At 33.1% G+C, this 27,511-nt stretch overlaps 1 protein-coding gene across 6 annotated transcripts in view; it reads right to left on the reverse strand.

Annotated features, from left to right (window-relative positions):
• CADM2 (cell adhesion molecule 2) overlaps positions 1–27,511 on the reverse strand; it is a gene marked incomplete at its 5' end in the record, with an annotated part of 1,063,364 nt that overhangs the window by 95,412 nt on the left and 940,441 nt on the right. For all 6 annotated transcript variants that reach the window (XM_079922103.1, XM_079922101.1, XM_079922105.1 and 3 more), the window contains one exon: positions 5,351–5,441. In XM_079922103.1, the coding sequence (XP_079778229.1) occupies positions 5,351–5,441 (91 nt within the window). The remainder of the gene's footprint in view (positions 1–5,350; positions 5,442–27,511) is intronic.

Genomic DNA, 27,511 nt, shown 5'->3' on the forward strand with positions numbered 1-27,511 from the left:
ATAAAATTGCCATCATTGTAGATCATATTCTTTTTCCCAAAATTTGTGAAAGGAAAATCAAAATGGAGTCTATATTGCTAAGAGAGTTCCCTAAAATGGAGCCAGGAGGCTATTACAAAGTATGACTTATGCCCATCTCAGCCTGAATAGAATCTAACCTTTTGATCTCTTATTGTCCTACTTAAGACATCTAGATCATCTGCCAGAAACTCAAGATAATTATTGGGCCCATACCCTAAAATAACTTGTGGCAGCCTGTCTACTTTCTGGACTACCCTAAAATAACACAGGATTCCTCAAGGACAAATATTTCCTGATTCACGTCAATCACAATTCTCACTAGGCAACTTTTAACAGCCTTGTGGCTTTTTGTCTTTATAAGCCCCTGACTCTTTCTCTTCCCTTGAACACTCTTTTGGTTTAACCAGAATCTGTGTCTCCTGAATTGCAATTCTTCAGAGCCCAAATAAACTATTTTATTATTTGCAGCCTTCTGCACTGTTTTTCCGTTGACAAATTCATATTTTCCTCTGTTTTGGGCTAAGACATTTCACTCTGGATTACTTGCCTTCTTTAACTCCTGTTTGTTTTGTCATTTCTTCTGGCTGTGATTGGATTATATGACAATTAGTAAATAACCTGTGATTTGTAAAAAGGTACATATTAGGCTGAGAAAACTGTTTTGCCTTCATTTGCATCTCATTTTTTAATCTCTATTATGCTAATAGGAAAATGCATCAGTGTGTTTTTATCAGATTTCTTCTTAAATTCTAGATCATTTTGAAAATGGATGTGTAAGTGTTCCTCTAAAACACCTCACTAGTTATTATATGATATGTGATCTGTTTTCCTAAAGATTAAAATCTTTCTTCTTATTCAGAATAGCGATGTTATGTGCAATGCAATTATGTATACTAGATTCATACCAAATTCATAAGAAAAAGTGTGGTTACCAGAGGTAAAATAATAACTACAACATAAACATAATGCCAGGTATACAGAAAAAATTATCAATGACTATAATTATTTTCTTTTATAGAATAAATACCAAATATACATTTATTTGACTGAAAATGTCACATTGCTTTTGTGAAGTAAATTTACAAAGTGTTAAATATTTGATTAAAATGAATGATGATTCTTTAGCTATAGCATGTGGGGGGCAATCCCACACCTTTTAAGGTCATAACATTAATGTAATATAACAGCTTTTTCCCCCTCTACTTCTATAAGCGGAGAATGCTGCTGCCTGAAAGCTGTCTGGAAATTCAGCCAAAGAAAGAAGGTTGCAAAAATTCTGGGAACTTTAAAGAAAAGTGGCTGGCATTAGCTTGGTCCTCACTTTAAACTAAAATTAAAACAATAGACAGACATGTACAGTAATCTCTCTTTTAAGGAAAGAATAGAATGCCTCTATAGTAATGTCAAGTGGAACAATTTGGTCCTGGCCCAAGCTATGCAGCTGTTCCACAGGAAAACAGCAAAAGGCTTCAATCCAAAGCAGGCAAATAAGGCATGATTGTTTATAAACAGTCACTGTGGCCCTCACATTTAGAACAAGAAAAACAATGTTAGCATATAGGAGGCCAGGTTAGGAACATGAGTCTCAGTATGAGTTGAGTCACACCATCACTTTGTGATTTATACAAAAGATAGTGGTGCTATTTTTTTCTACTATTAACTTGCCTAATAACCGTGGATAACTCATACTTTAGGAAATCATATATTGGTCAAACATTTTTAAAAAAACAATATTTGATCACAGATTAAGGAAATGATATGTCAGCTACAAAATGTAAAGAAATCATATACCTGTTATCCACTTCTGATTTTCACCTTCTCATCAAAGGGGGCTCGGGTAATTGGTAAGGATAATAGAAATCGGGTGTTTCAGGAGTCAATTAGAAGCTAAGACAGTATTGCTTCTCCGTGATTCCAAAATAACAAAATGGGGAATCAGGTGTAATAGCAGCAAAACAATGGAGAACTTTGACGGTGATTACCAGAGTAAAATAGGAAATTCGAACCTACCTGTTGGGTAAATGTGATATCACATACTTCATTTTTACTCCCACTCTTTACAGGCTTTTTTGATCCTATCTTAAAATTTGGACAGCCTCTCTACTATTTTTTGTTTTAAAACTTCTGTTTGACATAACTTTCTTTTCTCATTCCTTTTCCACTTTTCATGATTCATTTTCTGAAATGGGTGCCCTTCCTGTTTTCTTTACTTCCCCACCACTTACTAACTCCCTGATTAATCCATTTCAATTTGTGTTCTCTTCTCTTTGCTCTAGTGAGACTTGTTTTCTTTATGATCAGTAAAATTTCCTTCTGGGAAAATCCAATGATTTCTTTTCAGTCTTCCCTTGTTTTATTTGTCCTATCTGCCTCAACTGGCACTGTTGGAGATCAAATATAAACTAGAGAGGCTAGAACTGAGACTGTCTTTAAAGAGGTTAATGTCTTCATTTATTGGAAATGATAGTTACTTTGAAAATGCAGAAGAGTGGATTTTAAGATAATTAGGAAGGGCATAAGAGAAGCAGTGGTCTAAAGGCAAAAATGAGTCAAAGAAGTTGGCTATACCTTTAATGTCAATGGCCTGGAGGTCTACAAGGAAAGAAAATGGTAAAAAGAGAGTTGGGAATGAGAATACAAGAGAATAAGTTAATGTATATTTACTTGTGGACCATAGCACATAGAATATAACATTATGATCTATAATGATAAAGATAGAAAATAATAATTTTAACCCTTCTGGAGCTTATGAGTGAATTGCCAGAGGATACTATACTAATTAGAGGATATTCTATATGGCTGTAAACTCATGCTAAAAGTGGTCAGCTTGGTAGAAATTTGGCAAGTTGCCAGAAAGGGCACAAATACAGCAGAAAGCCTGATAGAAGAGAACAGCAGCAGTAAAATGTGTCTTGAGACTAGCCAGTTCTTCACCTTCAAGCATCCAGAGCTTCGATTTCAGTGCTGCACGTTATTGTAGGGCCCATCCTAATTTTTCAAAAGTGACTTTGGCCAACATAGGTGACAATTTAGACTCAGCAATTGAAGTAGCAGAAAATAGCTGAAGGAATGTAATCTTTGGGCAATGATTGAACTAAGTTTACATCCTGACTCATCCATTTTAAATCTGGATGAATAAGGAAAGTCAGTTAATACTGAGCTTTAGTTTTCCTTTCTGTAAAACAAGGAGCCTTTTTATTTCCATTACCTATAGCAAAGTGATACTAATCAGGATCCTTCTGAGAAAGGTGACGTTTTCTATTTCTTAAACTTCTGGAACCTTTGTATTCTTAAATAACATAAATAAATAAGAGATTGTGTTTTTCATTCATCGGCAGTGCAGAGGATTATTGCATATCCAAGTTTATTTCTAGGTAACTGAAACAGAGACCACAATAAGGCATATCTATTCAACCATATCTGAGCTGAGGGAAATGGACTACTTAAATAGCTAATTACATAGATCACAATCTAAGTACTCACCAAAAAAAAAAAAATGTGGATAGTGAGAGTGGATATGGAATCAAAGAGAAGATCTTTGATAGGTAATTAGATGCTATTTGAGCTGGAATGTATTTATTCCCAAGCATTCTATATATTATATTTCCCATCTTCACCTCATTTAAATGTGTAAATTGTACACATATGTACTTTGGGGCAGAACTATGGAGAGAAGGTAAAAGCAAAAATCCTTTGCTATTCCCTGATACTTTATCATATCTCCAAACACTGACCTCTGAGGTTATAAGGAGAAATGGAAGCTAAGGGCGGGGTGGGGGGGTGGGGAGGTGGGGAAAGAGGAACAGACAGAGTTGGAAAATAATAAGCAAAGGGAACAGGAGTGGAAATGGAAGGGAAAGTTAGGAAAGAAGCGCTGGTATTAGATACACAACATCGGGAGGAAAGAAACTGGATTTAAGTATGTCTAAAGCTGACTAGAGTCTATTACACTTCTTAGTTAAAGTACTGATCTTACAGCCAAAAGCTCTGTTGAAACTGTAGTACTGAAATGCACTGTCACATTTTGATAGCGCACTGCAGTTGAAAAATGTTTTCTATAAGCAACTTAAACTTATCAGAGGGTAAGAACTATAAAAGTGAATTGTACAGGATATATGTAGTAAAGCTACTTTGAAAAAATTTGCTCATTTCAAGGTCTAAAATGCCTTAAATGTTTCTTAAAAGATAGAAAAAAATAGATTAATTTACAAAATGATCTTTAAGTCAGTATATTTTAAATCTCTAGAAAATAATTACTGGAAGAGAGAACAGTTCTAAAATAACAATACGGTGATAAAGAAAGTATGAGTTCACTTAGTGTGTTAAAAAGTATAAGACAATACAATTAAGGAAGTTGAAATTTCAGGCTTCTGTATTAAAATTACTAGAGAAAAATTCCTCATGTGATAATATGAAATCTACACTTAAATAACAAATGTTATTAGAAACAATTTTTTAGTAATTAAATTTGATTTGCTCAAAAGCTATCCCATATAGTTATGTATAGAGAACAATTAAATGCCTCCCATTAAAATTTAAACAGAAATGCAAATCAATTGGAAGCTTCTAAAAAGATCAAATAAGTGACTTTCAGCTCCACGTAAATGCTACTATAGAAAGATCAAATCATTTCCAATGAAATAATCCTTATTTGGATACTCCATACTTGAATTTTCTATTAAATATAGATTTTCTATGAGTTAGCTGTTTATAAACATGAATGTCAAAAAGTAAAATTTTAGGGTTGAAGTGATGTTAGAACTCATCATTCTAACAATGAAATCGCTTTATAACAGAAAATGTGGAGTCTGTGACCCTTTTCATTCACACTACCTCCAAACATATCACATTCACAAATTATGTCTCAGGGGCTACACTAGAGGTGTAGATTTGATCCCCCTTAGGAAAATGATTTCGCATGTAACTTTAAAGCTTGGGCATATTTTGAGGATTCAATATTTTCAAAGTTTTTCATGAGAGAAGTTCAGCATGTGTAACTTCTACAATCTGATGATGTAAAAACAGTGACTGATTAAGCCTATACTCCTTTCAGGTTGAAATATCTTAGTAGGAAAAAAAAAGAAAGAAAGAAAGAAAAAGAACAAAAAAATCACAGTTGGAAGCCTCCCCAGAAACTTCACTAGATGACAAAATACAAGACCAATCTTCCACAAACACTTAATGAAGACATGGTTCAGGGGGTTTTCTGTTCTGAGATCACTTTGCCCACCAAGAAAAGACAAAAATAGGGGGTTTCTGCAGTTAAAGACTGCAATCAAAGCAGGATACAAGAAAAGGAAAAAATTGTATTGCTCATTAAATCACTTACAGTGGTTTTCCTTTGGATTCACAAGTCAAAATTAAAGGCTGTCCTTCTTGTGGAAAAGGAGTGGATGGTATAATCTTAACTGATGGTGTATCTAGGAGAAAAGAAAAAGTAATATTAAAAAAGGTCATTACACACATATAAAACTATATATATGTTCAGGCCATTTCTTGTAATTGTATATATTTATACAATTGTGTATATTTATATAGATTTAGTGAAACAGGGTCTGCAATTTTAAGAAGGTACCATCCTGTCCAGGAAAAGCTTGCAAAAATATCTGAATAACTTATGAGCACCACTGTGGTATTATTTCTGAAATCTGAATTTAAAAGTGAAATTGCAAAAAGTGGTTCAGAGGAATATCAAGCATTTCATACAATTGTTTCTTCAACTATTTATAGATGGCTATGCATACTATTATTATGGACTGAATACGTTTATGTGCATTTGAATAACAACACTTTCATTGTTGCAGGAATACCAGGGACTCACAATAAGGAACCCACAAAGAACTTGAGATCAACTACTGTCTCACAAGCATTATGCAGAATCTTTTTGAAAATGCAGTAATGCTGCACTTAGCACATGCTGTTTGCTTTAAAGCACAGTTAGCAAATCATCCGAAATAGTTATTTAGAATGTTATTAAAAGTTAACATTTTGTTATATATGCTACAACATAATTGTTATGAAGTTATTTCCATTTAACAATAAAATCATCCGTTGTGGAAGAAGATGCAAAAATACTTTGAGACATTTATATTTCTAATTTTATGCCATGTAATATTGTTTAATCAACACAGAGATACATATTACATAGAAAAACTGGAAAATAAACTAAAAACAGAGACAATGTAAACAGGCTTATTCCTTTAGGACACCTTGCTAGTGCTGGTTTTGTGTGGCTCGCAGTCAACATGGAACTCTCTCCTCCTCTTGTTTCCATATCCTCAACAATAAACGAAATAGGCTCTGAATGCTCCGGGGGGGGGGGGGGGGGTCACAATTATTCTCACCCTTCCCTTAGTTGTGATAGAAGAACTGAACTACCCTGAGGTTATAGTCATTCTCTGACTTTGAAGCCAATTAAATAAGTATCAATCAATTGTATAATTTTTAGTTTAGTTATCTTATTTCAGGAAAATATTATGCAGATTTGTCATATATAGAACAATAAACAAGATCCTGTGGAAGGCCTGGTATCCCACTTATAAATTATTTATACTTTTCAAATGCATTCTTTCTCAATCCTTTAAAGAAAAAAATACATTCAAGATAATCAACAATAATATCCCATTTACAAATAGGCATTCCATGTACATCATGGTAAAAAATTGTAGTATAAAATAACCCAGGAAGAAAAATTAATTTGAAGAAATATGATATATATTGTCATATTTTTAACCAGTAGAAAAAAATAATTTAATAAAGGATTGAAATATACTTCACTAATTTCATTACCATCATCACATTTATGGAATCAGTTAACATGATGATCATATAATTTTGTCTTCCATGTAGAACACTTTTAAAAGTGAAGAGAAAATATTAATTATATAGAATAACAAGTGTGAACCAGAATGATTCTGGGAAAATGAGGGTTATCATCTTTTAAATTTTGACCATATATACATATAGCAAAATTTAATTTCATCCTGACATAGAAAATAAAGCTTCAATTCTAGAGAAAAAGGTGGCAGAAGAAAGATCAGAAAAGTGTGATGTTGGGGAAGAGAGTTGTGTTGTTTATCTGTGATGATTAATTTTACGAGTCAACTTGACTACACTATGCGGTACCCAGATATTTGGTCCAAAATTCATTATTTGGGGAATTCTAGTAAGAGTGTTTTGGGAAACGATTAACATTTAAATCAGTGGACTGAGTAAAGCAGATTCCTCTCCCTAATATGGGTGAGGCTTATCTGATAAGTTGAAGGCCTGAATAGAACAAAAAGGCTGACTCTCACACAAATAGGAGAGTATTCCTGTCTGATGGCAACTGAGCTGGCACATCAGCCTTTTTCCTGTCTTCAGATCAAACTGAAACATCTGGGTCTTGAGACTGCTGACTTTCAGACTGGAACTATAACATCATCTCTTCTGGCTTCTCAGGCCTTTAGACTCAGACTGGAACTAAGTCATCAGCTCTTCTGGATCTCTAGCTTGCAGACTCAGCCTGCAGATCTTGGAATCTGCACCTTTGTAACAAATCCCATTAGTTCTTTTTCTCTATAGAACCCTGACAAATATAGAATCCTTACAAACAGACCCTGGGATATTTCTTTTATGGGGAGTGACCACAGGGAGCACTGGGAAGTGAGATAGGAAGGGAAGGAAGTCAATCAAGCGTGTGTTATTGAGCAGATTACCCTGTGGGCAGCTGCATGCAATCCTGCTGTGGAACTCAGACAATGTAGGGCTTGCCTCTGAGTCACCTCGCTTGATGGGCAAGGGAGAGGAGTATTTAGGGAATATTGACCAATACTCATTGGTGTTCGGTTGAGGATTGCTGGGGTGGGGACGCAGGTGTTATTTCCCTGGCACCCCTGGTCTACTCGGTGCACAGAAATGGTGTGTGCCAAAGGGATGTGGGCAAGTCACCCCCAGTATCTGCCTCAGTGAAGTAAAATACACAGTTCTGCCTGTTCAAGTAATTTATTAGAGGTGAGAATTTATATAACATATGGTCCCCTGAAGCATGGTTCAGCATTCCCTTTAGATCCAGAACACAGAATTTGAATTATAAGCAAGTGCAAAAGCAGATAATATGCTTAGCATGTATTTCTGTGAAACTTTTAGGAAGACCTCTAGGTTACCAAAATCAAGTCATATAATACAATACTGTTATTTTATTTCTGAATTACTCAATATGTTGATTAGTCTTTGTTCCTAAGAATTATCTTCCCTAGGTTTTTTTTTTTAACACTCAACCCTCCCACCCCTCACAAACACACACACACACACACACACACACTGATAGATACACATATATCTGATTCGACATATATCTCTGGCTACTCTTTCTCATATTCTGTTGGGTTGTCTTCTTGTATTTAACCTTTAAATATTGAGGTCACCAAGAATGGGATTCACAATCTGTTCTCACATAATTCTCTAGGTCCTTTTAGCCACACCCATCTCTGCAGTTTCTATCTACTCATTAACCACTCCCAGGTTTATATCCTAGAGCAGTTCTGTACCACAAGCTACACTCATGTATATGCAACGCCTATTTGACATGTCCAGTTGGATGTTGAAAAGACATGGCACACTCAGTATGTCCAAAAGGAACTCAAAGTCTCCCACTGACTGACACATTCTCCCCTGATATGTTCTTCTTCCAGCAATTTCTAGTTCTATAAATACCACCAGCCTCCATCCAGCTACATACACCAGACACCTCCTGTTCCCTTATCTTTTCTATAATCAATCAATTAATCATCAAGTTTGGTTGACTTATTTCCTAAATAATTTTGAAATCTACTCATTGCTTTTTTATATCTCCACAACCTTTCTTTCATTTAGTCTACCGCAAAAGTGAATGGCCTCCACCATGTCAGCTTTTTACACCTCTAAATCTGATGACATCAATTTTCTGGTTAAAACCTTGCATGGTAAATCTTTTCTCTTAGGATTAAAAGAAAAATAATCAGCATAGTCTTTAAGTCCTATATGATCTACACAGGTCTTTACTCTCATGCCTTGTAACACTCAATTCATTCTTTGAATTCCAGGTAATTATACTTTCTTTCGGGTACTTTAATGAATATGTTTTTTAACTTTATACAAACTGTCTGAAATGCTCCATTTTGGGGGGATCCTTTGCCTTTTTAACTCTTTTAAATCTTAACTCAAATATTTGCTGAGGGCAATCATTCATTACCCTCACATTTGGTCATATATCTCTGCTGCATGTTCTCTTTTTCATCTCTGTATAATTTTTAAAAGGCATTTCTGTGTCCTCAGTGTCTAGCATAGTGCTTTATACAAAATCTGTGCTTAATAAATAATTAAATGGGGGAACACTCTATTTTTTTTATTTTCTTATTATCATTTTAATACATTAATTTTAAAATATTAAAAACTGCTTAATTGAAATTTTGTTGGGGTCTGCATTTGTATGTAAAATTAATATTAAATGCTCATGTCACAAACCTTACATTGAGTTTTATTCTTACACATATTTAATTTAATTAAATGTCTACTGCTGATTCTCTTCCTGGTATAAATTTTCTGCATTAGATAATATTAGATAACAACTTTCCATGATTATACAAATGGCAATTTTTTTTTAATTTTTTAATTTTGTTTGTGGTACTCGGGCCTCTCACTCTTGTGGCCTCTCCCATTGCAGAGCACAGGCTCCGGACGCGCAGGCTCAGTGGCCATGGCTCACGGGCCCAGCCGCTCCGCGGCATGTGGGATCTTCCCGGACCAGGGCACGAACCCATGTCCCCTGCATCGGCAGGCGGACTCTCAACCACTGTGCCACCAGGGAAGCCCGGCAATTTGTTTTTTAATGCATATACCGCATAAATAACTTTTCTCTCCTCATCTGATTTTGACAGGGGAAGCACTCAATTGTGAAGAGATTATTTATATAATCAGTCAAAATTCTAGTTTACAGTTCCATGAAATGTCAGCATTCGTCTTTAAACATACGACGTTAGCAATGTACACAAAATTACATTTTTTTTACATCAAAACTACAGTAATGTGATATTATCCCAAACTTGAGAAGATATACTTTGAATTTTTTTATTTTATTGGAGTATAGTTGATTTACAACGTTGTGTTAGTTTCAGGTGTACAGCAAAGTGATTCAGTTATACATATACATATATTCATTTTTTTTAGATTCTTTTCTCATATAGGTTATCACAGAATATTAAGTAGAGTTCCCGGTGCTATACAGTAAGTAGATCCTTGTTGCTTATCTATCTCATATATAGTAGTATCTGTGTGTTCATCCCAAGCTTCTGATTTATCTTCCCCTGCCACAGTGTTTACTTTAAAATAACATTTTGAATATGTAACATTTTACATGGCCTAAAAGTCAAAATATTTTATTTTATTTTTTAAGTTAATTTTTATTGGAGTATAGTTGCTTTACAATGTTGTGTTAATGGGAAGGAAATCGAAAAAAGAGTGGATATATGTATCAATTTTTTTTAATAACAGGAAATAATTTGGGCTTTAATAGATTTTTACTAATAATAAAGATCTCTATCATTACTATTCCTATTATATTTTCATTAATCACTTTATTGTATCCATAAGGGGGCTGATCAAGCACTGTTATCAAATTATCAATAACATTCTAGAAATACCATTAGATTAATGTAGAACTCCTATTCTTACTGAGATATCTCAGCCAACAAAAAGACAAAACCAAAAAAAAAAAAAAACAAAAAACCTGTACTCATCTCAAAAACTGAGTTAATTTTAAGAATCTTCAATTTCCAGGATTTCTTCAAAATATTTATTTTAATAACTGAAACCCCCAAGGTAAACATATTTTTCTGTATTATTTATATATCAAAATGAATGGGGAATTTTTCAGGAGCAGCACAATGCACAGTAGATAATAATTTTATAAAATAATCTTCAAATTTATGCATATATTATTCTATTAATAGTTTTACTAATCCAGATGTGAATAGGAGTCAGAAAGTAAATACCACATATCCAAACCTTTCAATGCATGTCTGCCAAGTTACTATTAAGAATTACATTTTTTTTTGCCCCGTCCATATATAAGTTATTTGTAGATTTTCTTCTTGGTTGTAGTTTTTCATTAAAAAGGATGGGGAATATTTTTTTAATCAAAGTTTACTTATATAGTAATCCCACACTTGATTTGGAAATGATCTCTCTATTTTCCAGTCTAGGTGCAATATAAGTTGCATTTCACCTTGCTCTACTTCTTCACAAAACAGAATGGCCCTTTTTCTCTTTTTCTTCAGTACTTTGTGGATGTGGATGATATTCTGTTTTTAAATTACTAGTATAATGTATTGTATTGTACCAATTAAATAGAAAAGAAAAGGGGCGGTTCGTAAAAATGCATTATCATTACCACTATTAATTCACACTTGCTTTATCCTATATGTTAAACTCAGATTTTTATTTTTACAAACTAATAATTTCCATGTTTGTTTTAAAATGTCTTCAAATAAGTCAACTCCAACAACATCATATTTATTGAATATAAATTTAGGTACACAGTAGTATAATATTTATTACATATAATATGTAATGTTTATAATGTTACTATATATACACACATATGAATGAAAGGGAACAGTAAATAATTAGATTTAAATATTTCAGGACATATACTGCTATTATAAAACACTGCACTTAGTGAAATATGTATTTTTTTTTACATGTCTGCTTCATTCACCAGATTTTGAGCATTCAAAATCTCAGACCTTAACCTATTCGATTGTGTGTTGTCATATCCTAACAAAATACTTGATATGTTGTAAGAGTTCTTTAAAGATTAGATGACTATATGAATATTTCCTATTTCTCTCAAAATGCAAGCAAATGAGGAAGTTTTGCACAAGCATATAAAAATAGGGATATGGTCATTCGTCTACAAATAATTTTTCACTACTTACTAACAGGCAAAATATGCAGATACTTTTTAAAAGCATCATGTTTCCTCTCCAAGGTTTCTTTTTGTAGGAAAAATATTATTCTTTAGAGTCCATCTTTAAAATTAATAAGATGTGGAAAAAACCCACACTTTTTAAAAGTATGGGTTTATTTATTTTACTTATCTGACAAATTCTGGGGCTAATATATAAAGAAGCACAAGTACTTTCAAGAGATAGATTAGGGGTTTCCTGGTGGCGCAGTGGTTGAGAGTCCGCCTGCCGATGCAGGGGACACGGATTCGTGCCCCGGTCCGGGAAGATCCCACATGCCGCGGAGCGGCTGGGCCCGTGAGCCATGGCCGCTGAGCATGCGCGTCCGCAGCCTGTGCTCTGCAATGGGAGAGGCCACAACAGTGAGAGGCCCGCGTACCGCAAAAAAAAAAAAAAAAAAAAAAATTGGTTTTTAAAGTTATTATTCAAAATTTTAAAAGCTTTATGAACTTGGGAAGTAAAGACACCTCCTATCTTATTTGAATGATTCAGTATTTGAATCAAAGTAAAGATATTGATACAGGGGAATGGATTTTCCATATTTTTAACAAAGATTTTAGAAAACTGAAAAGATCTGTGATGAAACTATTATTAAATCACCTAATGGACAATCGGCAAGCACAGCTATGAAAATATTTAGTGTCAGTGGTTCAACAATATTTATTCATCTCTAAGGGTTTTGTAGGTAGGTAAATAAAAATAAGTTTTAAGTCAATATCTTACCAATAAAAAAAATTATTCTGTAATCAAAGAAATACAACAGAAATTTAAACTTATATAAAAGTAACATCTAGCCTGTTATGACAGTGATGGCCAAATTGCTAATATAAGAGAAGCAACTATAAATGAATATCTAATATTAGTTTACTGTATCATTCCACAGTGTATAATATATTGGGGGAACAAAGATGGTTTATAGCTTAAAGCAGTAGTGATTTGCATTGCTCAAGGCATGTGGATCTTTGGGTGGAAAGTGTTATATTGACAATTTTATTTGTCCACAAAAATCATTTCCTATGAGCACTCCCAAATGATTCATTTAACAAACAGTTTTATAGGTCTTAAAACATGCAAGGCACAGTACTATTACTCATTTCTATCCATTGTCTCACTAGAATTGCAACACTAAAACACTATAACATAGTATACTTTTTCACATTGTAACACCTAAAACTCACGTGTTAGTTTTCATAAACAATGCTACTGAGTGCTTAGCATATTCTTAGAAAAGTAAGCTCATCAGAGCAGAGATTATTTCTATTTTGTTCACTGGTTTATCCTCAGTCCTAGAATAACTCCTAGACTTCAGTTAAATATTTGTTGGATAAATGAATGAAGAATGACTTTTTGTAATTTTTCCCCACTACTGGTTAGGACCACTAGTGTGCTATAAAATCAAATTTATTTGTCACAGCTATCTTCTAATAATTATAAACACTGATAAAATACTTGGCAAGTAAGTCATTATTGTAAATGCTCTGTATGCACTGGCTCATTGAACTCTTTCATACAGCATATAAGGTAGGTTCTGTTGTTGACCTATCATATAGAACATGAAACTAAGGCTCAGAGAAGTAACTCACTCTAGTTACACAATCATAAATCACCTCAGGCAGTTTGAACCGCTTTTTCCTGACCTTAGTCACTCCTCAATAACTTTGTTTCCTGTTCTCTTTTAGACTACAAGAGAGATTGATGCTTTTGGTAATAAGCTCTGTGTCCTCTATTCATCTTCAAAATCAACTCTTTCTCCAGCTGGATGAATTGGAACCTGGCCCAAGAGTTGCTTTTGCTCTATATGATCTGCAAGTTTTAAAACATATCTGACAATGTTTCTGAGTTCTATGCATAACCTGTCAGTCTACCTGTTTCTCTTTCCCTTCCTTCCTTCCTCCCTTCCTTCCTTCCTTCCTTCCTTCCTTCCTTCCACCCTCCTTTCCTTCCTCCTTCCCTCCCTTCCTTCCTACCTCCCACCCTCCCTTTCTTTCTTTTTTAACTCTCTCACATCTGCCTCTCACATCCTTTTCCTCTCTAACAGATGAAAATATTCTTTGGGTGAAGGTGGTTAAAAGGTACAAACTTACAATAATAAGATTAATAATTTCTGGGATGTAATGTACATCATGGTGACTACAATTAATAATACTGTAGTGTATATTTAAAAGTTGCTGAGATGGCTTCCCTGGTAGCACAGTGGTTGAGAGTCCGCCTGCCGATGCAGGGGACACGGATTCGTGCCCCGGTCCGGGAAGATCCCACATGCCGCGGAGCGGCTGGGCCCATGAGCCATGGCCGCTGAGCCTGCGTGTCCGGAGCCTGTGCTCCGCAATGGGAGAGGCCACAACAGTGAGAGGCTCGCGTACCGCAAAAAGTAAATAAATAAAAGTTGCTGAGAGAGTAGATCTTAAAAGTTCTTATCACAAGAAAAAAATTGTAATTATGTGAGGTGATGGATATTAACTACCCATTATGGTAATCATTTTGCAATAGATACATATACTGAATAATTATGTTGTGCACCTTAAGCTACTTCAATGTTTCATTACAATATATCCTTCTCATCCATATTCCTCTCCTCCACGAACAACAAAGAAATATTCCCACAGAAAATTTTTGTCAAGGAGAATTTAGAAACTTTTAAATATTTTACAGATGAAAGAGTTGTGATTCTTTATAGCAATTGTATTACATAAAGTTTTCCGAACAATTTGTTTAGCACCCTTGTAAAGATCTCTTGCTAATTACATTAATACTAAAGAAAATTATGCACCAGTTCACCTTTGTGAAACCACTTTAGAGTTTACTCTGAGATAGTGGCTCTCAGTTAGGGACGATTTTGCCCCCCCAAGGACATTTGACAATGTCTGGAGACACTTTTGGTTGTTACAGTGTAGGGGAGAGGTAGAAGTGATATCTCTGGCATCTTATGAGTAGAAGCCAGGAATACAGATGAGCATCGTACCATGCACCAGACAGACCCTCCATGACAAAGAACTACCTGAGGCAAAATGTCACTAGTGTCCTCCTCTAAAATATTGACATTTACTCACTTCATTACCTATATCTCTTCCATGTTACAACAGACTAGGAAATACTAGAGAACTGTGAAACTGTGTGTATCTATATGGGATGCTTGGACTTCTAGAATGAAGGAAATGCTAAATACTCTATGACCATCATGATACTTTTCTGAAATAAAAAAAAACTACAAATCAAGCTCAATCTATACCTCAAGGCCTACCACATTTTATTAGGAGCAGTGGGTTGATATACCCAGAGTTAACCAGAACCATTTCAGCTACAGCACTATCTGTTATTCATTCCCTCTGTGTAAGACTGACTTTTTCTAAGATGTCTAATTTATTTTTCCTGTTTGTAATTTTGCAGTAAAACTGAAACTTTCACTTTCCCTTTAGTGCTCACAATACTCTTTCATAATGCTCAAAACTGTCAAGTACTTTTCCTTTAACAGTCTGTTAAATTCCTATAATTCTAGTAAAAATTTATTCTTGTGGCCATCATTTATTTATTTAACAAATATGTATAAATTACATGTATGTATAATATGTACAAGATACTTTACTACTACTATTCAAGTGCTATATCTCCACAGCAATTTTGTCCCAATAAGAAAGATAAATCATGTATGGTTCAAAATAATGCAAAATTCAAAACTGAAAGGAACATAGCACTCTGATGAAATATTATGGGAGTTATGGAAGAAGAGATTATAGATATTTGTCAGAAACCAAGAAAGTTACCTAGAGAAGTGGTACTTAAAAAAGTTCAAACAATACATAGTATTTGAACTGGCAGAATTTTTCTAGAGGGAATGAAAAGAAGGGAACCCTAGGCAAAGAGTTGGACAAGGGTTGGTATAGAGACGAGTGTGAGCTGTATATGAGACATCTAGAAGTACTGTAAAGTATAGGGTGCATTATCTGAAAAGGGGTGCTAAGAGTGACATTATAAGGGATTGTATTTTCAAAGCCTTGAATTTCAGGCTGAAGAATTCAGATATTATGTTAGAGGCAATGAGAAATCAACTTAAGTTTGTGATCAAGTGAATGTCAGGCTTTGAGCCAGGTTTTAGGAGATATTTGGCAGTATGTAAAACTGGTTGGATCAGTGAGCAATTTAAAGCAAATTATGTCTCTATGATAAAGTTGAGCCACTAGGAAGATCTTAAGAAGAAAACATAGCAGTAAAAATATAGATAATAAATGCATCAACATTTTGCCTATATTCTAATTCATAAATTTCTACAATTGTGGGCTCTAGAGTGTATTACTTTAAGTGCATTTTCTCTGTATCTCATTTATGATCCTTACTTTTTTAGCTTAAATTAATTGTTTCTCCAATATTTTATTCCAGTTATTAGAATAACTAAAAGTTATGAAATAAAGAAATATATAATTTAGATATTTGTAATAATTAAATAATAAAATAAATAGAATTTAGGAATTTATCAAATGAAACTCTCCTATATTAATATTCTGAAGTGGTGATGTAAAATGCATAGTTTTGATTCGATATTGTTGATAGAGTTAGTTGTGCTTGGGAGGGCAGAAACAAATTCAACTAGTTGATGGCTTCATCACTGGAGATGGATTTCTTAGGAAAAGGCATCAGGAAGGCTGCTTGTCAAAGTTCATCATTAGATAGGACATTTTAACACTCTGAAAGCTCATTTTTGGAAAAAAGCCTTCATATCAACATTTAAAAGAAAAAAATAAAAAAACTAAACTCGTGTTTCTAAACATTTTCAAGCTATTTATGTTTTTGATGCTTTTTTAAAGAACATTTATCAAAAGCACCATGAAATGGGTTCATCATGGGGACACAAAATGAAATAATAAACAATGAAATGAACACATTTAAAGTTGTTTTAGGTTTTATAAATCTGCCATGGGATGCCTTAAGCATTTAATGTTTATTTAACAAACATATAACATTAATACATGATGTATAGGTTAGTTCAAATATAATGATTTACCATAAAACTATAAGACAATGTAGAAGTTGACATCGTATTTCCTGTTTGTTAGCCATTTAGTCAACTACCAGGTTCATTTTTATTTAATACATTATCTAATCTTTAAAATGTCCCTTCACATATAATTTTGGTAAATATGAGAAAGGTCAAAATCATCATCATTCAATCACCATCATCATCAACAATAAAAAATTTAATAATCCTTAAGTTATTGGTATATTTTGAAATATATTTAAATTGAGAAAACTCGAATGAAAAAATAAGTTCTCCATGAAATTTCTCCTTTAGGATGAGGATATTTTGTTTGTAGCTTTTGTTAATGAAAAGGAAAAAATATTTAAAAAATTGTTTTAATTTTCCTGATATCACCAATTTTGTTTGATTTTTATCAGTGTTGGTGAATAGTATATGTCCTAGGCAAAAACTACAAAGAAAATCTCCTTAATATTCTTTCTACTTATTTCATAGTTTCCTTGTTTGTATTCTCAAAAAAGGATAGAAAGGGTTTGCTAAACTTTTTAAAAATTTTTCATTGGGGTATAGTTGCTTTACAATGTTGTGTTAGTTTCTACTGTACAGCAAAGTGAATCAGCTATATGTATACATATATCCCCTCTTTTTTGGATTTCCTTCCCATTTAGGTCACTGCAGAGCACTGAGTAGAGTTCCCTGTGCTATACAGTAGGTTCTCATTAGTTATCTATTTTATACATTGTATCAATAGTGTATATATGTCAATCTCCATCTCCCAATTCATCCCACCTCCCCTTTCCAGCTTGGTATCCATACGCTTGCTCTCTACGTCTGTGTCTCTATTTCTGCTTTGCCAATACGATCATCTATACCATTTTTCTAGATTCCACATATATGCGTTAATATATGATATTTTTTTTTCTCTTTCTGACTTACTTCACTCTGTGTGACAGACTCTAGGTCCATCCATGTCTCTACAAATGACCCAATTTCATTCCTTTTTATGGCTGAGTAATATTCCATTGTATATATGTACCACATCTTCTTTATCCATTTCTCTGTTGATGGACATTTAGGTTGCTTCCACATCCTGGCTATTGTAAATAGTGCTACAAAGAATATTGGGGTGCATGTGCCTTTTTGAATTATGGTTTTCTCTGGGTATATGCTGGGTCCTATGGTAGTTCTATTTTTAGATTTTTAAGGAACCTCCATACTGTTCTCCATAGTGGTTGTATCAATTTACATTCTCACCAACAGTGCAAGAGGGTTCCCTTTTCTCCACACCCTCTCCAGCATTTATTGTTTCTAGATTTTTTGATGATGGCCATTCTAACCAGTGTGAAGTGATACCTCATTGTAGTTTTGATTTGCATTTCTCTACCAATTAGTCATTCTGAGCATCTTTTCATGTGCCTCTTAGCCATCTGTATGTCTTCTTTGGAGAAATGTCTATTTAGGTCTTCCACCCATTTTCTGACTGGGTTGGTTTTTTTTTTTTTTTTTTTTTTTGATATTGAGCTGCATGAGCTGTTTGTGTATTTTAGAGATTAATTCTTTGTCAGTTGCTTTGTTTGCAAATATTTTCTCACATTCTGAGGGTTGTCTTTTCGTCTTGTTTATGGTTTCTTTTGCTGTGCAAAAGCTTTGAAGTTTCATTAGGTCCCATTTGTTTTTTTTTTTTGTTTTTATTTCCATTTCTCTAGTAGGTGGGTCAAAAGAGATCTTGCTGTGATTTATGTCAAAGAGTTATCTGCCTATGTTTTCCTCTAAGAGTTTTATAGTGTCTGGCCTTACATTTAGGTCTTTAATTCATTTTGAGTTTATTTTTGTGTATGGTGTTAGGTAGTATTCTAATTTCATTCTTTTACATGTAGCTGTGCAGTTTTCACAGCACCATTTATTGAAGAGGCTGTTTTTTCTCCATTGTATATTCTTGCCTCCTTTGTCATAGATTAGGTGACCATATGTGCGTGGGTTTATCTCTGGGCTTTCTACCCTGTTCCATTGATCTATATTTCTGTTTTTCTGCTAGTACCATACTGTCTTGATTATTGTAGTTTTCTAGTATAGTCTGAAGTCAGGGAGCCTGGTTCCTCCAGTCCCGTTTTTCTTTCTCAAGATTGCTTTGGCTATTCAGGGTCTTTTGTGTTTCCATACAAATTGTAAACTTTTTTGTCTAGTTCTGTGAAAAATGCCATTGGTAATTTTATAGGGATTGTGTTGAATCAGTAGATTGCTTTGGGTAGTATAGTCATTTTCACAATATTGATTCTCCCAATCCAAGAACATAGTATAGCTCTCCATCTGTTTGCTAAACATCTTTGCATTCAGAAGGTATGTTACCTTCCTAATAATGATAATGATAAAAATAATGCCAAGCATGTATAATGAATTATCTGATTTAATCCTTACTCCCATCCCCCAAAATAAGAAATACAGTTTCCAGATGAGGAAATTAAAGTTTAAAGTGACTAGCATGAAGTCACATAGGGGAACTTGGATTCCAATCTAGCCTTGCACTTCAAAAAATAAGATATTGATTCTCAAAGTCACATTGTATTCAAAATACATTTTGTTAAAAATGTTTATATTTCACCCCAGAAGTTTTTAATCTGTATTGTGACAACAAACATTGTGGTCTCCTAAAGTATGGGCCCATCTGTCTATAGGCATAGCTTAGACACCATCTCAAGGAATACATGGACTCTGATCACCACCCACTCATGGGCTCTAATGTGAGCATCCTAGACTGAAAACAAGAACTAATACTTCCCTGGTGGCACAGTGGTTAAGAATCTACCTGCCAATGCAGGGGACACGGGCTTGATCCCTGGTCCAGGAAGATCCCACATGCTACAGAGCAACTAAGCCCGTGTGCCACAACTACTGAGCCTGTGCTCTAGAACCCATGAGCCACAACTACTGAGCCCGTGTGCCACAACTACTGAAGTGCATGCTCTAGGGCCCCTGTGCTGCAACTGCTGCGCTTGCTGCAACTACTGAAGCTCACATGCCTACAGCCCATGCTCTGCAACAGGAGAAGCCACCGCAATGAGAAGCCACACACTGCAACAAAGAGTAACCCCTGCTCACTGCAACTAGAGAAAGCCTGCATGCAGCAACGAAGACCCAACACAGCCATAAATAAAAAACAAAACAAAACAAACAAGAACAACAGGAACTAAATCACAAATTAAAAAATACTAGGCAGCATAAAAGAAAACTGAAAAGGCATTTTGGAGGGCAGGATAAAACTTTCTGCACTTAATAATCATTTAAATCATTGGCCTAGTTCCTGAAAATATAAACAAAATTTTCCCTTTTAAAAAGAAATGCAAGGTTTATCCTTAGTATATTACTAGAGATTTAAAATTATCCTACCTTGCAATTATAATATAAAAACATTGGATTCTTTTACAAATTTAAGATATATTATGAAATTATATGTATTATATTTCCTGTATTATGACAAATCTTGCTACTTTGGCATTCTATGAATTACCTCATTATCAACTCATTCCTAACTTATCAATTATTCCCAACTATGTCAAAAGGAATGACATAATAAGAAAATGGAAGTATGATTAAATCATATAGAGTGGTGGTGTCCAATACAGTAACAACCAGTCATATGTGGCTATTTAAATGTAAATGTAAATTGATTAAAATTAAATAAAATTTAAACTGCAGTTCCTTAGAAGATCCACATTGCAAATTCTGAGTAGCTATATGTAGCTAGCTATTGGCTACTATTTTAGGACAGATATAGAACATTTCCATCATCACAGTAACTTCTTTTAGACAGTGCTAGTGTGGAAAGATTATGCAAGAGTGATATAAATCATTACTGTTACCGATCCCTATTTACTTATATAAATCATCACTGTTGCTCAGGTTATACATTTTCTTTCATGGTGGTGGGAAAGAAGTCTAGAAATAAAACACCATCATTGTAGCTTTGTTTGGTTGTTTGTTGGTTGTTTAGCTTTCATGCTCTCAGTTGAGAATTAAGAATCTTTCATTTTCTGATTATAATTGCAAGAAGGGAATTGTCAGAGGAAGATATCTCAAACTTATTAGATAAGACAATAAACACAAAGAGAAAATAGAAGTCAAGAATCTAGTGAAAATGGTGAAACAGAAGTCTTCACTTATTCTAGATTAATTTTAGTAAACTCAAAAATCAATAAGTGAAAAATTTGTTTATAAGGAAAAAAAGGAAGAATTTCATCACATAATATTTTGCAACATGATTTTGCTAAAAAGAATATATGACAATACTCTTTCATCTTTGATAAGTTCTGCGCATAAGAATTTATACAGTTTACAAGTGGAAAAATGTTGTAGGTATTTGATGATAAAGAAATTAAAGCATTCATTAAAAAAATAATTAGTGCTTATAAATCTAAAAATGAAAATGTTTTACAATTTTGGAAAAAAGATATTTTTACTCCCTTCGAAAAAATTATGAACCATCAAAGTTTTTTAAAGTATTACATTCTGACAACGCAGGTGCAGGAAGAACCAGAAGCAATGATAAATACAACACATTAAGAATGTATTTGAAATCTGAACTCCGTATTTACAATATGGATATGTTCCAGGATCATGCATGACACTTGTTGCCCATTTTGGGTAGATATATCATCAAACCCAGAAAAATATGAAATAGAAATTCAGGTTTGCTATATTAAAATTCTTATTAAAAGTCTAATAAAGTTGTTTTACACTATCCCTTTCTCCTTTATTATTACATCTACACATTATTCAAAAAATAACTTAAAAACCTAAAAACAAAAACCCTAAGAATAAAATGTCTATTAGACCCAGGTGATGAATGGTAATTACATTCTTTCCTGATCTTATCAAGGATTAATGTAATAAAGTTTAACATATTTATTGATTATATTTTCTTAATTACAAATGTGATCAAATTCATAATAATTTGTAATTACAAATTTACAAATATGAACAAAATTCCTGAAGATGAAAAATAAACTCTGAGGACTGACACTACCTGACTTGAAGACTTAGCATAAAGCTCCCTTAATCAAGAGAGTGTGGTATTGGTGAAAAAATAAACAAATAGATCAATGGAACAGAATAGAGGGCCAGAAAGAACCTTACATAAATATAGTCAGCTGACTTTTACTGAAGGAGCAAAGGCAATTCAATGAAGAAAGGACAGTCTTTTTAACAAATGGCACTGGAACAACTGGTCATCCATATGCAAAGACATGGATCTAAACACAGACTCGACATCTTTCACAATAATTAATTCTAAATGCATCATAGATCTAAATGTAAAATGCAAAACTATAAAACTTCTAGAAGATAACATAGGAAAAAACTAGGTGACCTTGAGCTTGGTTTTACACTTTTTAGATATAACACCAACAGCATAATCTCTGGGAAAAAAACTGATAAGCTAGAATTCATTAAAATTAAATATTTGCTCTTGAGAAAAATCACTGTTAAAAGAATGAAAAGACAAGGGGGCAAGTATTTGCAAAGGACATATCTGACAAATGACTGGTATCCAAGGTGCACAAAAACCTCTTAAAATGCAACAATAAAAAAAATTTAAAAATTTCCAAAGATCTAAGCAGACATCTCAACAAATACACACAAATGGAAAATAAGCATATGAAAAGATGCTCAGCATCAAATGTCATTATTGAATTGCAAATTAAAACAATAAGGAGATACCACTGTACACTATTTACAGTGGCCAAAATCTGAAACACTGACACCACCAAATGCTAATGAAGACGTGGAGTAACAGGAACTCTCATTCACTGCTGGTGGGAATGCAGAATGATTCAGCCACCCTAGAGGATAGTTTGCAGTTTCTTACAAACTAAACATGGTCTTCCCATAATAAGATATACAGTATAAGGTAAACATATTTCTTTTTATGGTCACTTTATCTGTCTTTTGCTAAAATATGGTTTAATTAAAATTCAAATGACTTTTTTACTTGAAGGAGCTGAAAACTTACGTTTACACAAAAACCTGTGCATGAATATTTATAGTAGTTGTTTTCATAATTGCCAGAATTTAGAAGTAACTAAGATATCATTTAGTAGGGGAATGGATAAACACACATTGGTACATGCAGACAGTGAAATATTATACAGCAATAAAAAGAAATGTGCTATACGCCACAGAAAGACATATTGGAATCTTAAATGCATATTGCTAAATGAAAGTGGACTGTCTGAAAAGGTTACATCCTATATAATGCCAACTATATGACATTCTAGAAAAGGCAAAACTGTACAGCCAATTAAAAGACCGATGTTTGTCAGGAAATTGCGGGGAGGAAAGGAGCAATCAAGAAGTAAAGCACAGGGGTTTAAGGGCAGTGAAATTATTTTGTATGATATTGTAACTATGGCTACATGACATTATACATTGGTCAAGAACTATACAACATAAAGAGTGAACTCTAATGTAAATTATAAATTTTAGTTAACAATAATCTATCAATATTAGTTCATCAATTGTAAAAGATATATCACAATAATGCAAAACATTAATAATAGGAGAAACTGTGAGGGAGTGGGATAAGAGTGTATTTGGGACCTCTGTGCTTTCTGATCAATTTTTCTGTTAACTAAAAACTGCTCTAAAAAATAAACCCTATTGATTAAAAAAAAAAAGTCTATTGAACCCAGATCGTAAATAGTAAAGACAATCTTTGCTGATATATTAAGAGCTAATACAATAAAGTTTAATATATCAATTGATTACAGTAGTTTTCTAACCATATGTTTTTCTCTTAGAAAAATGTGTGTGTGTGTGTGTGTGTGTGTGTGTGTGTATTATAGTTCATTCAGAAAGTAAAACTAGAACAATCTGAAAGTATTGGGACATTAAATATGCAGTCTCTTTGAAAAAAATCAGCTTTTAACTATCTTTTAAAAATAGATTTATAAAATGGAATTAGTTTTTAAATTGAAAGTTTAAAATACTAGATAGTAATAATTTATGTTTATTTTCTCAATATTAGGTTTTACTTGCCAAAATCATTTGTCTCATTTGATTATCCCATTTTTATTCTCTATTAAAATGACTCAAAATTATCTTCAAAAGGTACATTGACATCTGTACTATATATAGATCACATCATTTGGGGACTATTTTTGACTGTCTTTTTGTGAAATTAATTTGCATGCTTAAGATAATGTTAAAACTTCTTAAAAGTTTCATAAATATATATTTTATAAACTTGATTAAGAAAGACCACTTGAGAGTATATTATTTTAATCTATGAATTTCTTAATTTTTAAACTTGAGAATCTACTCACAAACATATACACTCCTCTTCACTGGGCTTTAATAACACAAAAAATGTTATTTCTATTAATAATACAAACTTTACAGTAACATTTTTAATCTCTGCCCTTAGATCACTTAAAATATTTGGTGATCCAATTACTTTTAATATTTTGATACTGCAAGGACTAAATAAAATATTCTTATCATATATAAAAGAAGACAAATTAACTCATGACCAACATGTGCCAGTAATACATTACTATGGGTAATATAATAAATGAATGTATCTTCCTTGAAAAAGTTGAAAAATAGAGGTTGGGATCTCAAGTAGAGGTTGTACATTAGCCCACCTTTCTTAATGTAGTTAAATGTATTTTTTGTGAAGCGACATAGATCACTTCATGATTCTAGCATGTACACATTTCACGAGCTTTGCAAAATATTTTGGGCTCTATTAAAAATACTTCCAAGGCATCCTCATATATAAATGTGGCATTTTGTTACCTAAAAGAACCATTTATTTTAATTTGGAAAATTTAATCTAAAGATAGTTTTCATTTCACCTTTCCTGGTTCCTTTTATATTCTATGCCTCTGGACCATAGAAAATTTGTGGTAGACAAAATAATTAGAAAATCAGCATTTTACAAATGAGATGCCAGATGAATGAGATATGTTATTTTAAAATGCAACTTGTAACATTCACCTTTATGTGTAATATGGCCTGAAAAATTTAATCAAGTGCTTTCCATAATAAATAGAAAAGTAGTGGAAGCATAGTTGATACAACTAACACAGGACAATTTAGAAGACGCTGACCTGGGCTAAAGAGGTATGCAGGTTTGTGTAGGGAGGACTGAGTAGGTGGGAATTAATTATCTTTTATAAATTAAAAAGGACAAATGCCAAAATCTGCACTTAATGAAGAATCTCTGCCTACATTTGAAAATATTTCTGTTCTATATCATGTATATCTATAGTGGAAATGAAGTTATAAACAAAATAATAAGAAGCCTCCAAACCCATCTGTATTGAATCTCTTCTGTTATACACAGAATTTTATTTTTTACTCTATTTTATTGAAACAAGTAGAACCAAAGGTAGACTGATAAAGTACATTAGATGGTCCAGAAAAGTAGTAGACATGTATAGTCAAGAATTCAGTTCCTCTAGGCACAAAGTAATTCCGTCTAAAAGAGCAAAACAAGAAAGGAATCTTTTTAGAAATACATTTTTTAACATAATATGTTAAAGAGAGACTGGATTAATTGTACTATTTATTTGCACATTAACTAGAACGGAAATAAAAGCTTCAAGACGGCAAAGATCGGGACTGTAAACTGACCATTTAACTCTTTATATTATTATAGTAATGAATCCAGGAGCGTTCTGGTTATTAAAGGTATATAATGCATTTCTCATTTTTAGTCATTAACCTAATTGATCTCATCTAAAACACACAATTTCAACACTGCAGCTTCCAAAGTCACTCCCTCCCTTCATTTCTTTTTTTTTTCTTACCAGTTGCTTACACTGAATTTGTTTAGGCTCACAAGCAGGTTCTCTTCTATAACTTATTTTAACTATGTATTGTTTTAAAAGTTGATGATGTGCATGTATAGTTACTTATTTTATAGGCAAAGCATGGCACAAAAGAAATACTAAACAAATATTACTGATAGCATAAGATTTCATGATTTAATGATTATATATAATGTACCTTACAACACATATACACTTAAAATTTGCGTTCTTATTTATCCTTACTGGCAGTTCAGTGCCACAGTACCAAAATGCTTTCTCAGAACACTCATTACTCTGAAATATTTTACTAATCTGTCTCTTGTATGTTCCTTTTCAATAACAGTTGATTTTCATGTAATTTTGTCAATGTCACACATAGAAAATGAATATTCACTTATTTTCTTCTTTTCTGTGTTTTGTACATAGTCCTTTCTGTTAGTGGAGATACAATATTCTTACTGAGAATGAAATAAAATCTGACTTATATAATCTGTTCATCTAAAATTTAAATCAGACAAATAAAAAGTTATTCTTTTAAAGGGATTTGTATAAAAATAGGAAGATGAATTAGAATTTCCATCTAAAAAAAAAAAGAGTAGCTTTTTCCAGTGCTCAGGTGCAAAGTATGCTATTACCTATTATTTGATATTTGCAAGTATTTGTGGTTCACAGTGAAAAAATCTACATTTTCTTAAATTTCAAATTTAAAGAAACTCTCTTCCATCACAGTGACATTAAAATTTAAGATTAATATTTTATAAGGAAATGATTGCTGTGATATATTGTATAGGCTGAGTCCTATTAAACTGTATATCACAGGGTAACAGATTTAAAACATTTAGCCCTAGAAACATAACTCCTCCTCCAATTTGTTCTCATCATGTTCCTTAGCACTATGTGTTTAACCCTTATGTCTTATTTCTCATCAAACTTGCCTTTCCACAATAACACAGGATTTTTATTTCAGGTGTAGTAATAACTTCCCATTATTGTAGGGATATATACTTACTCTTGTCAGTCACCACAGAAAACAATGGCATCTCTTCTGCTCTGGGGGTCCAAAAAGCTGTTCCACCATTTGGGCCAGTCTTTGCAGTTACTCATAATAGGAACATTGCAAAATCATGTGGAATCCTAAATTTATGTCACATAAATTCTAGACTAACCACCTTTTTCCTTTTCCAATTCTTCTTTCTATTTTCCCCCACCTGCATCCATGGAATTTCCACATCATACATACTGCAATGTGCATTTATGTGGAGCCATGATCTGTTGTCTCTAGAAATATATATTGAGATCCTTTTATCACTATTCTTAGGTGTTTATGAAGACCACACCCAATTTGATCACTTTGTTCTAATTTTGATGCAAACTGGTACTAAATGTCCCTCTCCACTTTCCATTCCTCAGTTCACCCCTGGGGAATGTTCTACATCCCTAAAGGAACATTAAGTATTATTATCAGTTAGTTTTAATTAACTTCACGTACTTGAATGATGGTATGCTAAAATGCTAGGAAAAATAATTTATATAGATCTGGTCTCTGCCTTCTAGCCATTTACATATTAAACCATGATAGAATGAGTTGTTATTTTTAATTGGCCATCAAGTATAACATTTTTCATGTAAAGCTTTATAAAAATTATCTTCCTCCATGAAGTTTGCTTAATAATGCACACTGAAATATGGTGAACAGCTAAAAATGCTCAGAAAGTATATATTTATAA

The sequence above is a fragment of the Stenella coeruleoalba genome, assembly GCF_951394435.1.
Source record: "Stenella coeruleoalba genome assembly, chromosome: 5".
Lineage (NCBI taxonomy): Eukaryota > Metazoa > Chordata > Mammalia > Artiodactyla > Delphinidae > Stenella > Stenella coeruleoalba.